General features: G+C 37.8%; 1 protein-coding gene across 1 annotated transcript in view; it reads right to left on the reverse strand.

Annotated features, from left to right (window-relative positions):
* The window catches only part of LOC127449533 (unconventional myosin-X-like), an 87614-nt gene that overhangs the window by 54399 nt on the left and 15765 nt on the right, over nucleotides 1–17450 (reverse strand). Inside the window, exons 2-3 of the mRNA XM_051713020.1 lie at nucleotides 14772–14870; nucleotides 6230–6388 (exon numbers count right to left, since the gene is read on the reverse strand). Coding sequence (XP_051568980.1) covers nucleotides 6230–6388; nucleotides 14772–14870 — 258 coding nt within the window. The remainder of the gene's footprint in view (nucleotides 1–6229; nucleotides 6389–14771; nucleotides 14871–17450) is intronic.

Consider the following 17450-nt stretch of genomic DNA (forward strand, 5'->3'; position numbering starts at 1 on the left):
CACTTGGATTCAACCTCACTTCAGGAGTCTCATATACAGGAAATGACACAAGCTGGACTCACGGCACTTGCATTACTGTATGTGTCAGAGTACATGACCACTAGGCCACGGCTCTGACTAATCCATCCTTTGTAATCTGCTGTTGTTGACACACTGAAGACAAATCCTATTCCAGCAAAATAACATGATGACATGCATATTGCATTTCTGAGATGCATAAGGAACACTTAAAAGGTCCAGGAGCATTAATGTTAGGGGGAACACAGAATGTTAGTTTCAGTCACCATTCACTTTCATTGCACAGCTGAACAATGACATACTGTTTGCGAACATTCAGCCACCGGCCACACCGCTGTGGAAGGCATTAGGAGGTACATTTAAATACGAGTATGCACGAGACTACATGAAAACATCAACTAATATGACATTAAAATGTGTTATCAATGACCTCATGCCTCATTCTATGAGCAGAATTCACATAAGATCAGTAAAAGAAGCTGATTTAACTACTTGATGATGATTTAGAGTAATAGATTTGCAGTGTGTAATGTGTAATTACAACCCCAATTATGAAAAATTTGGGACAGTAGGAAAAATGCTAATAAAAACAAAAATGAGCGATTTGTAAATTGTATTCACCCTTTGCTATATTGAAAGCTCTACAACTACACATTACATTACGTTTTACCCGATGATATTTTTAATTTTCTTAAATGTGCAGTCATTTCAAATCAGATGATTGCAACACGCTCCAAAAGAGTTGAGACAGTCGAGTGTTTACCACTGTGAAACATCACCATTTCTTCTAATAACACTTATTAAGCATTTGGGCACTGAAGACACAAGTTTGTTAAGTTAGGAAAGTGGAATTTTCCCCTTTTCATCCATTATGTAGATTTTTAGCTGCACAATTGTACAGGGTCTTCATTGCCATTTGGTGTGCTTCATAATGCACCACACATTCTCAATTGGAGACAGGTCAGGACTGCGGGCAGGCCAATCTAGCACCCACACTCTCTGATTACACAGCCATGCACTTGAAATCCGGGCAGTATGTGGTATGAATTTGTCCTTCCTGGAAAATGCCGGAACGTCCCTGGAAAAGACAGTGCTGGATGGCAGTATATGTTACTCCAAAATTTGTAGATATCTGTCTGCATTCATGGTGTTCTCACAGATGTTCAAGTTACCCATGCCATGGGCACTGACACACCCCTGGCCCATACAGATGCTGGCTTTTGGACCTGACGCTGATAACAGCTTGGATGATCCTTTTCCTCTTTGGCCCGGAGAACACGACGGCTGTGTTTTTCAAAAACTTTTTTAAATGTGGACTCTTCGGACCAAAAAACACAGTTGTATGGCTTCTGCTTTGCATAGTAAAGTCTTAACTTGCATCTGTGGATGCAGCGGCGAGTGGTGTTGACTAACAAAGGTTTACTAAAGTAATCCCAAGCCCATGTTCATGATATCCATTACAGATGAATGATGTTCTTTAAGACAGTGATGTCTGAGGGATCAGAGATCACGTGCATTCAGAAGTGGTTTTCGTCTTGCTCTTTACGCACCGAGATTTGACCAGATTCCTTGAATCTTTTAACTATATTGTGCACTGTAGAGGGTGAAATGCCCAAAATCCTTCCAATTAGTCTTTGGAGAGCATTGTTCTCAAAGTGCTGGATTATTTGCTGAAGCATCTGTTGGCAAATTGACAAGTCTCAAACAATCCTTGCTCTTGAAGGACTAGGCTGTTTTTGGAGGCTCCTTATACAGTATATTGTCAAATTGTTATCGTCAGATTGTTATTAGTCTTAAACTGCCCCTGTCTCAACTTTTTTGGAGTATGTTGCAATCATCTGATTTGAAATTACTGTACATTTTCAAAAGAAACTATGAAATTCACACGGTAAAACATCATATAATGTGTAGTTGTAGTGCTTTCAATATAGCAAAGGGTGAATATAATTTACAAATCACTCCTTTTTGTTTTTATTAGTATTTTTCATACTGTCCCAACTTTATCAGAATTGGGGTTGTAGTAATATTTACCTTTTTGCATTCATGGCGCTAATATGATAACGTGCCATAATATGCACCGATATATTGTAATTTATATATACCGATATACCGGTATTGTAATTTAAGATGGCACTATTACTACTGCAAATGGGTGTATAAAAGAGTGTTAAAGGGATAGTTCACCGAAAAATGAAAATTCTGTCATCATTTACTCACCCTCATGATATCCCAGGTGTGTATGAGTTTCTGTCTTCACCAAAACATATTTGAAGAAAAACAGAAAAATTTCTCAGCTCAGTAGGTCCTTAAATTCACGTGGATGGTGATCCAACATTTGAAACTCCAAAAATCATAGACAGTCAACATAAATGTCATCCATACACCTGCAACGGATAAATTAATGTCTTCTAAAGTGACACGAGCACTTTTGCTCTGAAAAAGATCAATATTTAAGTACTTTTAAATTTTAAGGCATTGCTTCCGGTCAGCAGCAGTATGCATGTGTGACATAATCGCATTGGCGTGTTCACGCGTGAACGGACGCATGTGCGACACACAAGGAAGGGCAGCGCTGTTTACAACGGAGTAGGAAGAATGCTGTACAGAAGCTTTGTTGGTATTGGTTTAGATCTGTATTTGTATCTGTTTGTTTACTCACAATGGTGTGTATGTGCTTATCCTGGATGTCTCAACCGAGAGAAGAACATGAGATTAGATCCGTATAGGGCTGTCACAATTATGAAATTTAAGGGCTTTCACGATTAACTGTCATATAAATTGTCATGTTTTTTAAGGTGTGCTTTTTTCTGCATGTGTGCTTCATACACCTTTAGAAGTCAATTTTACACATTTAACTTAAAATATATAAATCAAATAATAAAATAGGGATAAACTATGATTTCCTTTTTATAGCTTTAAAAACTTATAAATATCAATATATTTCTAAATACGTCAAATCTGTCTCACTTTTAGTCAATTTTACATTTACACTTGTTTTTTTGATCTAGCCAAAAACATACTTGAGTGAAAGTAAAAAGTATTCACATTAAATTGTACTTAAGTATTAAAAAGAAAAAGCAACTTTTCTCCTAGCTAGAATGAAATCAAGAGAGGAGACTGTGTGAGAGGGGATGCTGTTAATTAGATTGGTTTGCTAAGCCGCCTTTTTACTGTCTCTGACGACTGTCATATTTCTCCCCAGTGTCATTCGCAACCTGGTCATAGAATCATGTTACAATAACTACATTTTTGCAAAATTTGTATGTGTCCTATTGTAAGAAACATGCCAATTTTCTGGTGGAATGAACATTATAGGCATAAAAACAACAATGACCTTTATCCCCTTTCACTAAAATCACAAGTAAAACGGCAGATTATCAGTTCATAACAACTTACTTTTCACCCTGTTCCTCACACAATGCTATCTTATGACATACACTTTAGCATTTGCAACACATAATCAACTGCATTTACAAGCTTGTTCGAGTGTGATCAAACGTTGCACTTGTGATGTAAAGGACCGGGGTACGAGTCCTGAAGAATCGACATGTGAGCTGAAAGTGTCATAGAAGCAAAATGACGTGAGAACATTCACTCACTTTTAGCGCCACACAGTGGACATTTCACCTCAGAACTGCTCTGATATGTGTAATGAGCCACATAATTTTATTTTGCAAAAATGTTGCCAGTCACACAATGTTCATTGCATGGGAGAAGGTACTCATGAATTGCAATGTTAGAGCAAAGAGCACCCAGCCCCTTGAGACACCAAAAAAAAAAAAAAACCCCATCAAAATAAGCTTTGAAGAAAGTAGTTTTGTGACTTGTTTTCTGAGGTTTGCTACCAAAAATTACAAATTCCTTTTGTTTTTATATATATATATTTGCAATGTGAATTATAATTTTTGACTTATAACTGTCCAACCTGTAGAAGTAGCAGACGTTTAGAATAAAGTTTAGGACAAAAACTGTCAGTGTTTCTCACTTCGTGCTCATAGTTTTGAATGAATACATCACATTCAGTCGGGCGGTCACATTTGGTCTAAATATTTCAGCGTATCCGAAGCTCAAATCAGATCCGAAATTCCGCCTCTGCAGATGGTTGGAACTCCACACAGCTGCCATGCGACACTGCATTTGAAATGACTGACCTCTAGTCTGTCATCTGTTGTTTGTCGGATGCAGTAAAAGGGCAGCTTTAGTCCAGTAAGACGAAAGAAAATTATCTGCAAAAATGTAATGAGTAAATCTTTTTTTATTTATTTATTTTTATCCCCTTTTCTCCCAATTTGGAATGCTCAATTCCCACTACTTAGTAGATCCTCATCTGGGTGGCGGAGGACAAGTCTCAGTTGCCTCTGCTTCTGAGACAGTCAATCCGCGCATCTTATCACGTGGCTCGCTGTGCATAACCCCACGGAGACTCACAGCATGTGAAGGCTACATGCTACACTCCGCGATCCACGTTCAACTTACCATGTGCCACACTGAGAGTGAGAACCACTAATCGCAACCACGAGGAGGTTACCCCATGTGACTCTACCTTCCCTAGCAACCGGGCCAATTTGGTTGCTTAGAAGACCTGGCTGGAGTCATTCAGCACACCCTGGATTCGAACTCGCGACTCCAGGGGTGGTAGTCAGCGTCAATACACGCTGAGCTACCCAGGCCCCAATGAGAACATTTCTTTAGTTAAAATTGTAAAGAGTAAAAAGTACTATTTTTTCTTTGGAAATGTAATTAAAAGTACAATTATTTCATTTAAATTGCACTTGAGTAAAGTACAAATCCCCCAAAAATAATACTTAAGTATAATACTTAAGTATTTTTACTCAATTACTTTACACCCCTGGATGGTTATTTAATAATCACGACAGGCCTACGTCCGTAACATGGCAACGCGAATACATCACATGAGAGAACACGTGAACTCAGCATTCTCGTGACAGGAACGTGCATACTGCTGCTGATCAGAAGTGATTATAGTTAAAAAAGTACTTAATTATTTATCTTTTTCGCACCAAAAGCGATCGTATCACTTTGGAATTAATTTAACCGCTGGAGTCATATGAATGACATATATGCTGACTGACTGTCCTTTTTGGTGCTTCAAACATTTGATCACCATCCACTTACATTTTAAGGACCTTCTTAGCAAAGATATTTTTCTATTTTTCTTCAAATGTTTTCTGCTGAAGAAAGAATGTCATACACACCTGGGATATCATGAATGTGATTAACTGATAAGAGAATTTTCATTTTTGGTTGAACTATCCCTTTAATGGGCAGAATAAGAACAAAAGAATAATGATAGGCGTATCTTACTTTGGGCAGATGTGTGAATGGCTTTCATGTCCAGATGGCATATGAGTGAATGGGCACTTAAATGTATTTGAGAAGATCTGATTCCTTTTGTAGACTAATTAAACAAAAACAAAAAAACAAAAGCGCATGACATGTTCTTGGTAAATCGTACAGTTGTAGGTAAGTTTGCATCAGCTCGCTAATAACTCTGCACACAATTGTGTTCATGTTGAATGATTGTAACTTACTGAACAGGAATTAGCTGTCGGCCTTAAAGTAGGTGGAGCTCCAAGTCACACCTACTGATGATGTGGACCAATGGCAGTAAAAGGGGTTTAGCAGCTGGTAAGAAATTTTCCTGAAATTTTGCCCTGGCGAGCTGTTACGAACAACCAAAAACAAACTCAAAAACACCTTCTTTTTGGCCAGATTTTGTTCTAAATGACATCACACCTGTTCGTTCTTTGATTTCATTGGAAGTGTGCAGGTGTAATGGGAGCCAGCTGGTACATGATAGCTGGCGCACTAGCGACTGACGCTTGGGGCTTTAGCCTACTCATTAGCGCACCTGCCTCTCATGCCAGAGATGCCGGTTCGGATCCCGTTCGGAGCGGGTCAATCAGGATAGTTACAGTGGTGCCGTGACCCGGATGGGACAGAGGTTTAGTGGGGTGAGTGTAACGGGAGTCAGCAGGTACGTGATAGCTGTGCAGCGTGTGTTAACCTCACTCCCCTGGCCTCAAGAGGCACACTAGAGACTAACGCTAGGGGCTGTAGCCTGTAGCCTCCTCATTAGCGTGCCCGCCTCCCATGCCAGAGACTCCGGTTCAAATCCCGCTTGGAGCGGGTCGAGCAGGACTGGCTACACAGGGGCCTTTAGGAGGTCAAGTAACTGTAAGGTGCTTACATAGATGTTGTCTTTCTGGTATCGCTGATGAAGGTTGTGCATGATGGCGGACTCATGGAGATCTGCCAATGTGGACATGTCCTCCACTCCATCAATGCTGCTCTGGTGCATGGGAGACACCTTCTCCCTGTTGACCTCTGCCTGCTGCAGGTATACCACCTAAAACAAAGAAACAGAGAGGGAGATAGTGGACTTACGGGTTTAACACAGAAATCTTCAAAGTTTCCCCTCTATGTTTTATTTGAGTGGGCTGCACAAAAGGGAGACTGACACATGCACAGCTCCCTCGTTCTGTCTTTCTCCTTCACATTCTGTCTATTTCAGTTCAGCTGAAACCTCACTCTTGCGCCACCCATTGCCATGGCAACCAGAGAGCACAGCCCAGTCCATGAGGAGCTGAGATACTGATAGATTAAGAATCAATACAGCCACAAATGTGTGTATGTGTGTGTGCATAAGTGTGTACTTTTTAACTCAAGTATGGATTTATGTGCTGTTCCTATTCAATCCCATTAAATCAGCCGCAATCCCTTAAAGTGCACACATGCACGCATGTATAGCCTAGCACTGGAGAGCAAGACAGAAGGAGAGAGTGATGTTTGTCTTTAGTTACATGCTGTTAAATTGGAGCTGGTAGCCGCCATGCACAGAAAGGAAAGGTCAAAGCTTATGAGCTAAGACAAGTTACTGTTAATCAATACGACAGACGGTAATGACATTGATCTTCCAGAATCCTGATCACAATCAAACATTAGAGAGATATACAAAGGAACCTGATATATAAAGAAGCTTGATCTACATTGAAATAAAACTGAATTAATTTATTCTGATCTGTTTGAAAGAACAGCCTCACTCACTTTGTCATCACTGTAATATATTGGACTACTCTCAAAGTTTCAACAGTAAGGCATTTTAGCATGCTGCCAGACATAAATAAATAAAAGCAGATTGTAATTTCATTTGCATGATTCTGTCCTCATTCAAAACCACATTACAATAATCTGAAGTGCTGAAACCACTTAAGAGCCAGAAAAACGAATCTCTGCTTTCTGTCTTCAGTTCATCTGTGTGTTTGTGTGATGTACTCTCTCAAACCTCCTCTCTGTCAGATGGGTCAGATGGTTTCTGGGGGTCTGATTACTGTAAACAGAGTGGTGATAGCAGTTGAACTCAGTGGTTTAAATAGCTCTCTTTATCTTAAACCTGTAATTAAAGGTTTTCACATATACTGGGTCCAGCACACTGAGGAGGTCACATCCAAAAGCCAGAATAAATAAATGTCTCTTATGAGATTTGACACCACCCTCCTCATCACTGTAAAAAATGTGAAAAAGAATGCAAAAATGAAACAACTTTACTTGGTTGACATGAAGTTACCTTAACATACTGTAGATGTTAAGGCATATACTGTATTTAATATATACTGTATTTAACAAGACAATACATGTCTGTAAATTATTTATGTAAAAAGTATAATTTTACTGTATAATTAATGGTACAAATGTATATTATGTTTAATAAGAGAATACATGTACTTTTACGGTAAACTTTTCTTAAAATTATGGTTCAAAAACAATAACCAGGTGTTCCCTGAAGTCCCTGCGTGACCATCACATTTAGGCCATGTCCACACTAATACGTTTTTGTTTAAAAACACATCTTTTTCTCTACGTTTTGGCCTTCCGTCCACACTGCAATGACGCTTTTGTCAGCGAAATTTTAGCTTCTTGAAAACTCTCTCCCAAGTTGAAAAATGTGAAAACACCGTCGTCACGTTGTAGTGTGGACTGGGAAAATGGATATATCTGAAAACGATTTGTTGTCATGTGCCGCAGTCATGTGATCCACACAACCAAAACAATTAAGATGTTGTGCCTGACATTCACTTTTATAGCGTTTTTAAAGATAAAATGTTACTTTGTACAACATTCACATTGCATTCCTTCAAAGGCGACGGGAAGTTTATTCGGAGTTGGTTTCCAACAACGGAACACGAGGGCAATTGCGTTTCAGATCATACGTACAACGGCAATTTTTCACATGTGCAGTAAGAAGATTTAAGCGGCAGTGTGGACGGAGAGCATTTTGAAAACAAAAACTCCATTTTCAAACGTATCCTGATTAATGTAGATGTAGCCTTAATTAAATTTGATGAAAATATTTGTGTCTTCTTATTTTTAATATCAGTTATGTACATTGGGGTGTTCTATTTTAGATTTTATGTAGTTTAGTTTATGTCTTTTGCTTTATTTTAGTGTCACATATCACGAGTTACCATGATGTGTTTGTGTGGGTAACACTGTTCACTACATGTGTATTGGTCATTGACAGTGTTGGGTGTAATGCATTACTAAGTAATTAATTACTGTAATTAAAGGTGCAGTATGTAAGGTTCAGAAACCCTTGTTATTAATGACACCTGTGGCCGTTAAGTGAACTGCAGCCAGCTACCTGTTGCTCGTGCTCGTGCACACACTCCATAGGGACCAAAACAATGACGTAACGTACAAAGAGACAACGTGATTCACCAGCATCATGCTGACAGATGAGGTAGCATAATTAAAATTACACAGTTATGATTGTTTTACTACAAACTTTAAGACTATCTACTGTATTTGACTCTCCAGTGCTGGAACAGGGTTAAACAAAGTGCGGATATAGGTCTGACTATACGAGACTATGCGAGACTTTAGTTTGAAGTAATCACTTTTCTTTGCATGATACATTGACTGCATTTATACGATAGACTATGTTGGCGTTAGCTAGTTAGCCAGCTTTATCAACAGCTGTTAGCTAAATTTGGTGGATGATGACAGTAGCTGTTTATAAAATAGACTGTACATTATAAATATGTTGACACAATTCAGTATTGATGTGATTCCATCACAACTGTCATTTAGATATATCGATGCGCTATTGTTTTATAATAATAGAATGTATATATTTTCTGTATAACCAAGTTACATTACACTAATGAATGGGTCTTTTTGCATTATCTTGAACATTGTCTAGCATTCATTTAATGTGTTATTATAGTTTAGCTAAAATTACACAGATCAATCCTTATGGCAATTCAGGGTCGGTTTTGATCCCCAAAACCATACGAAGGTCCTCCAGGAATCAAATGCCCTGCCCGATGTTCATCTCTAAGATAACTTTACCTAGCGTTGACCATTTGTTATCACTATTGAACCGCGGATGAGAAGCCATGACTGAGGCAAGGCTCTCGGAGTATGCATAAACGTCACGTCCTTTGGATTTTCCCGGCATTAGCGATCTGCACGTTTCACATGAAGATTGAGTCTACAGGCTTTAATAGGCAACCTAGGAAGTCCGGGAAGGGCTCATTTTTTAAGTTGCGTTACAAGTTCACACAATGGCAAAAAAAGGGCAAATATTACATGAAAATTGTTACATATTGCACCTTTAAATGACTTTTTCATTGAAAAAAGTAAAGGATTACTCTTAATTTTTCAGTAATTTAATTACAGTTACTTCTAATGTAATTGTGTTAAATACTGTAAAGACTATAGAACAATTCTATATAAAACAATAGTGAATTTAAAATCAAAATTTAATGTCTAATGTTAAACTGTATGTTTTTTATAATTTAATGCAGCACCCTTAAAATCTTTGGCCAGTTCATGAACAATTTATTTGAATTTATATGATTTATTTGAAACAATTAAAAGAACAATTTCACGCCTATCCTTGTATTTTTCATCTGGTCAAGGTTGATAAGTGTTTTAGAACGTAATTATTAATAAGTAATGCAATTACATTTCAGACAGTAATTAGTACAGTAATCTAATTACACTGTAGAACATGTAATTAGTAATTAGTTATTAATTACTTTTTTAGAGTAACTTACCCAACACTGGTCATTGCACCTGGAAGGGCTCTTGATGAACTTTAAGTCAACATATGGCCTTCTGTTGTTACTATGGATTTACAAATATATTTTAAAGTGAAAAGCAGATTTTTGTAGTTCCAGTGGGTTGGTATATTACGCTTATATCATATACTGTAAAATACAGTATACAGGCACCAAACTGACATTCCGTAATGCCTGAGACATGGTAACTGTATTTCTTTACTGTTAATTTCTGGCAAACACAGCTGCTGGCTTTTTCCAAACAGATGTGTATATGCAAAAGGGCCTTAACACACACACATAAGAACATGTGTGAAAGAACAAATACATCAACACAAATAAGCTAACTATTTTTTCCCATGCCATTGAGAAGTTTGTCACAGGGAAAAAAGAATACAGAAATTATGTCAGTACAGCCAAATCTGACATGTACAGACATTTACATATACAGTGCCATTCAAAAGTCTAAGTCCACATTGAAACAGCAGAATCAACTTTTATCACGCTTTATAAACTGATATATTCATTTCACAAATATGGCATGTAGTAATACAGTAACCTCATGTTATACAGATGAGTAGAAAAGGCAGAACAACTTGTGTAAGTTTATAATTGTGTGTGCGTGCATATGTGACCGTACGTGTGGATGCTGAAATAGATGAAGACGTCTTTATGCTCCATTTCTCCACCCACATATACACACACACACACACACACACACACACACACACACACGAACATCCCCTCCATCTCTTTCCCCTCAGCACATGGATATTCCTGCAAAGCTATTTGATATTTGAAGCTGCTTTGCATGATTTAGAGGAAAGCAGAGAAAAAGAATGTAGGAGAGAAAGGGTGAGAGAGAGAAAGAGAGAGAAACTACATATACACCTAAAGAGAAATACACAAATTTACCAAATTTAATTTGTGCCTGTTAACTCCTGAAATGTAGGTCATGGATTCTATATTTGTGCCTTAGAGTTAATTTTAAATCCTGTAACAAACCTGTGAACGCTTTAGGTGAGTGTGTGTATACACACACACACACACACACACACACACACACACACACACACACACACACACACACAATCACTACATGAAGCAGAAGACTAACCTCACTGTGAATCTTAGGAAGGAGATACTAACTGACCAGTACTCTGCAGGGCACATAGCACACACACACACACACTGAAAAAAATAAATTCTAAAATATATGCTTCATATGTAACATCTAAATTAACTAGTTTTATTCAAGTCAAAAATATGATTAAATCAACCAGACATAATGAGGTTACTGTACACCAAAAAAAAGTAATTATAAAGGGTCAGATCAAGTAGAAATAAAACCCAAAGGTAACAATTGCAGGTTCCATCTTTTTGCAGTGTACAGTTGTACACTACATATACTGTATAATGCGATAACTGAAAACACACAATATATATTGATTTACTGACAAAACATACAAAAAAACTAGGGCTGTCGATTTAATTCGTTAATTCAGTTAGTTTACATAAAATAAAAAGTTAAAAAATGTACACAATTAATCACGTCCCCAGACCTTAATGAGGAATGTTCCATCTAGAGTTGTTGAAGTTTCATTGCACTGATACACACACCACAAACACACAGAGAATAGCTATTTTGTGTCAGTATTGGAGGAAGGACCTCTTGGTTTGACATTAGTACAGCTGCCCGTTGCCTATATACAGGGCCGTTTCTGACCATTTTGGCACCCTAAGCGAAATCCCAAAAATCTGATTTTAATTGAATTTCAAACCACCTACGCCTCCTTGTTGCCGTTGTTCAGCTGTTTCGAACTTTTCCTGGCTTTTAGCGAAGAGATCGAAGAAGCAGTTTGCCGTGAGTGTGCCGCGGCCTTAAGTGGGAGGTTGACTAATTGAAAGCACTAGTCCCCATAGGTTGAGTATTTGTTGCAATGCACATTAAATCTCGTAAACCCTCCCTCATCCTCCACAATGTTAATCAGCCGGTGTGGAGAACATTTGAGTCCGCCCAGTCATTCAAATGTGATTCATTCTTTGTGACCTTTTCCACATCCTCAAATTCAACTCGAGCAGACAAGGCCGACAATGCAATCTATCAATGTCAGAATCCAACTCCACAAACAAAATAATGCCCCTGTGATAATGTGAGAGGAACTCGGCACAACTTCATTGTAAAAACATTTTTCAAGTCATAAAAAGCTTGAGCTAAGATTTTTAGCCTTCGCCCTTCAATACACTGTAAAAACTGGTAACCTGCAAATGTTCCTTTTCAGACTGATTACACCCTGGATGCTCTGCTGCTCAAATTAGTCTGTGCTTACCGAAAATCTAACCGCTGCCCCCAGTGGTTGAAGCTGGATGTGTTGTTACTGCGGGTGAAATGTCCACAGGGTGGCGCAAAAACCGAGTTGTAGTTTTAGTTGTAAATTACAGTATGTAATACCGCCAACAGGAATGCATATTGATTTAACCTTATACCCTAACTCAAACCACAACTCCAAACCTAACCATCAGTGGAGTAGCAATGTAATTTTAGAGCACAAATGTAACCTCCGAATTATGTTAACCATTGTTTATGTGAACGCAATAACTTCTTGGTTTCTTTAGGACCAGAACCCGTGTCTCAGAAATTACTTGAGAAACGTGCTATGTGTTAAATGTTGCAAAAATATCTGATGGGGATGTCGCTAGTCAGTAGTTTGGCAGAATGGGGTCGATTTCAGGGTACATGAACATTCGGAAGCAGCATGTCAACACTCAGTATGACCTTGTTTCTCCTTGATCTAACCCTTAAAATTTGTTTTGATGGTACATAGTCTCATGACATGACAACTCATAATAATTCATACAAGATGGTGAAATGATAAGATATTTTACAACTTGTTATGTAAAAGTGTATGTGTATTTATGTAGGTGAGTCTGTAATACAAGCATTAAAATGTGTCATTTTTCAAAAGATGCGTTAGAGTAAAAGTGTGCTGATATCATAAAATAGCAGCTTCTGAGTAATAGACACAAAAATAAGTATTTATTAGGACATAATCTGCCATTAGTCATGATTTGAGTGAAAGTGAATAAAACACAGTTGTTCTAGCGCCTCTAGTGTTCATTTCACATGGAAACTGCAGGGAATTGTACCTGGAGACACATATAACAAGTTTTGCAAAAATGTACATAGAGTCATGTTTTCACTATGAGACCAGGTTGATTATTTCAGTGACCATTTCTTCAGATTACATATTAAGTAGGTGCTGACAAATAAGAGTATTTTTTGTTTAATGATGAGTGAGTCACTGAATCATTCATTCAAGTGATTTGTTGAAAAGCACATAGTCATTCACGACCGAAACAAGTCTTATTATGATTTATTAAAATTTGTGTGGCTATAAATCTACTAAGAGACTTCTGCAGCCACATGAAAATAGCAAAACAGCCATGTTACCACTGCCAAAAAAGTACCATAGTATGACTAAAGTGGTAGCTGGGATTTTGATTCATCATTCAAATCTTTTGAACCCATCCTCCAAAAAAATACGTACAGATTTGTTCACTGATTCCCTCAGTGACTATTTCTTCAGATAACATATTTACGACAGTAAGTGGCGACAAATAACCATCTTTTGTGTGTTTTGTGAGCGAATCATTGAATCATTGATTCAATTAATTTGTTAAACCCACCAAAGCACCAAAGCACTACCACTCATAATTTCCACTTGTAATTACCATCATTTTAATTGTGTGGTCTTCAGTCATTTTTACACATTCATAAATTGGGGATTATGTTTCATGCATACCTATAAAATAGTGCTAAACTATTTTCATTGCACCTGCTTTCTCTCCTTGTCGAAGGAGAATGACTCACATACCGAACTGAACGAATGACATCCCCATTCTCGTTCAGTCAGTCAGCAGATCCTTGTTCACGAACGATGACTGATTCCCACATTTCGTTCACGAATGAGATGACTCAAATCACAGACTGGTTCAGTGAAGTGGCGAGTTCATTTAGTAGGTCCAACCCAATAATATGCTCCTTCACACAGCCTGTACTCACATGCTATTGGTTTAATGTCCACAGTCATAACAGCTGGTTATAAGCACTGCTTTGGTTTTCTTGTCATATAAAAAGCCTGGGACAATTTTCTCCAGCCACATCACTTTTCAGATGATACACTGTTACCATGACAACATGTATTAGTGGATAACTCTGGAAGGGAAAGGCTCTAAAAGCAGTGTTCTCTCTCTCTCTATTTCATGTTCTGTCTCTGTGATAATTTCTCTGAATATACTGTATCACATTGCGCCAGAACAGGCCAGAGCACCTCGTGTTGAGTGGAAGTGCACTGCATTTAATGGTTATATGATATCATCTGAGGGTGCAGTGGCCTAACACACTCATATGAACATTCATGGGAGGATGCATGTATTGATTTAGACTTAGGGCACTAAGACGCCCAGTTGGCAGACATATACACACACACACACACACACACACACACACACACACACTGCAGCACTGTTATGATGACATTCACAGCACAATACCACATCAGCATAATCTCTAACTCACACAACATGCATTCAGCCATAAAGGGCAGCATCTGTTTGTTAGCATGTATGTGTGTTTTTATGAGAGAAGCAGATTGCTTAGAGTCTTACCTCCCCATAGTCGGTGGTAAGTACCAGGGTTCCATCTCCACAGGAGTTCACCGTTGACGGAACAAGCTGATCTTTATGATTTACCCACACCCGAGCACCCTGCAAAACACACAAACAAAGAGTCATACATAAAACAACACAATCCCATATAAGGTGCCACAGTATATCATGAGAATCTGTTCAACAGAACCACAAAACGACACGCATTCCGTATGTAGCAATTCACTACTGAAGTTCACAACTTTCAGGGTGGCCTGTGTGTGGCTTCTTAATCACACACACTCATGGTTGCCCACCCACATACACACACACACACACACACACAAAGCCCAAGCACAGAACAGTTCGATTCAAGCCAAGAAAGGAGTTTTTAGTCTTTCGAGTTAATGTTTTCAGAGCACATTATTATGTTCAAGAAACAAACCAGGTCTCACCCAAATGTACATCTAAACTGGTCAAACTAAATTAAACAAACAATCTTACAAAATCGAGCATGAAAGATTCTGACAAACCAGAATTTTTACTGTAAGTGTGTTTGTGCATTACTGAATTTTTTGAAGTTATTGTTTTTCTATCATGGTGGAGACTTTCCATTATATTTTCTATCCTGAAAGGAATAGTTCAACAAAAATACTAACTTTCTTTCTTCTGTGAAACACAAAATGTGAATTTTTAAAAAGTTTACACAGTGTTTATTTGCCATAATGTAACTGAATAGTATCTCTAGTCTGTCAAGCTCAAAATATATTTATATTATACAGTATTTTATAATTTAAATATATTTTATAATATAATCGATTGTGATCAACCGATCAATGATATTTATTTTTAAAGTGCCCCTTTAAAGTTCAGATAGATTGATAAATAGACAGATAGATAGGTAATAGAGATAATAAAGATAATATAAATAAGACAATATAGAGGGTTAAAATGAGACATCATGGGGAGAAACGTCAGTGTTTTTGTCAACAGATGGTTTGAATAAAGGAACCAACCCAGCCAGAAAACCACATACAACAGACAGCAGACAATCAATACAAAGGTCATTTAATTGTAGAAATCTTAAAGGGACAGTTCGCCCAAAAATGCAGCCTGATCTCATGAACATTACGTGACTGTGGCAACATTTTAAATGACATGCTGCTTTACACTTTTTGCTGCAGTTTTCTAATGAGATGTTCAGCAGGGGGCGCCAAAAGTGAGTGCAATTGTGTCATTATCAGACAAGGTTTTTAAGGTGAATATTGGATGGAGGTTTTAAAGGGGTAGTTCACCAAAAAATGAAAATTCTCTCATCGTTTACTCACCCTCATACCATCCCAGATGTGTATGACTTTCTTTTTTCTGCAGAACACAAATTAAGATTTTTAGAAGAATATCTCAGCTCTACTGGTCCTCACAATGCAAGTAAATGGTGACCAGAACTCAGAAGTTCCAAAATGGACATAAAGGCAGCATAAAAGTAATCCATAAGACTGCAGTGGTTAAATCTATGTCTTCAGAAGAAATATGATAGGTGTGGGTGAGAAACAATCAATATTTAAGTCCTTTTTTTACTATCAATCTCCACCTTTGACCGGCCCCGTGGTTGCTGAACGTGAAAGTGAAAGTCACATCCTCACCAGAATGTGGAAGTGAAAGTGAAGATTTTCAGTAAAAAAGAAATCTGTTTCGTACCCACACCTTTCATATTGATTCAGGAGACATGAATTAAACCACTGGAGTCATATGGATTACTTTTATACTGCCTTGACAGTTTGTGCTTTTTGGACCTTCAAAGTTCTGGTCACCATTTTGCACTTGTTTTTTTCAACAGAGCTGAAATATTCTTTTAAAAATTTTCGTTTGTGTTTTGCAGAAGAAAGTCATTCACATCTTGGATGGCATGAGGAGTAAATGATGAGAACATTTTCATTTTTGGGTGAACTATCCCTTTAATGAGTAAAATGTACCTCCCAAACTAAAAACTTTAACTTAAACCTAACCAAGAGGATTTAAAAAAAGCAAATGAGAGGCAGACACAAAACAGACATCGTTACGGTAAACCAACACCTAAACAAAACTGATAAGAGTTCAAAAACAAAATGCGAAATGAGAAGCACATTTTCTGAAGCAACCATGTCATTTTGTGTCGCTTCAATGACTCTTTTATCTCTCGTGTCAGCTTGTGTGCTTGGCTGGGCTTGGACTGTGGACCACAGAGTTTAAAGTCCAACACTCTATCAGGTGAGCAACAGCAGAAGCTAATCATATTGGAATGAGTGTGCAAATGTAGGTGGGTCTGTAATATAGAGTAAAAGTGTTTTAAAATCATTACATAGCAGTGTGTGAGTAATACTGCGAAAAATAAGTGTTTATAAAGTCATAATCAGATGCTGTAGTCGTGATAGAAGGGAATAAAACGCACAGTTGTAGCATCTCTAGTGTTAATTTCATCAGGAAACTGCGATGAACTGTAGAACGAGGGACGTAAAAGTCAGTTTGCAAAAATGTAGTTATAGTAACATTCATTCTACGAGACTAGGTTGCAAAAATGAAAATTCTGGCATCCATGCTGTCATTACAAAGAAAGTTAATGGTGACTGAGGCTAACATTCTGCCTAACATCTCCTTTTGTGTTTCATGGAAGATAGAAAGTCATACGGGTTTAGAACAACATTAGTTGTAAATCATGACAGA

The sequence above is a fragment of the Myxocyprinus asiaticus genome, chromosome 12, assembly GCF_019703515.2.
Source record: "Myxocyprinus asiaticus isolate MX2 ecotype Aquarium Trade chromosome 12, UBuf_Myxa_2, whole genome shotgun sequence".
NCBI classification, from domain to species: domain Eukaryota; kingdom Metazoa; phylum Chordata; class Actinopteri; order Cypriniformes; family Catostomidae; genus Myxocyprinus; species Myxocyprinus asiaticus.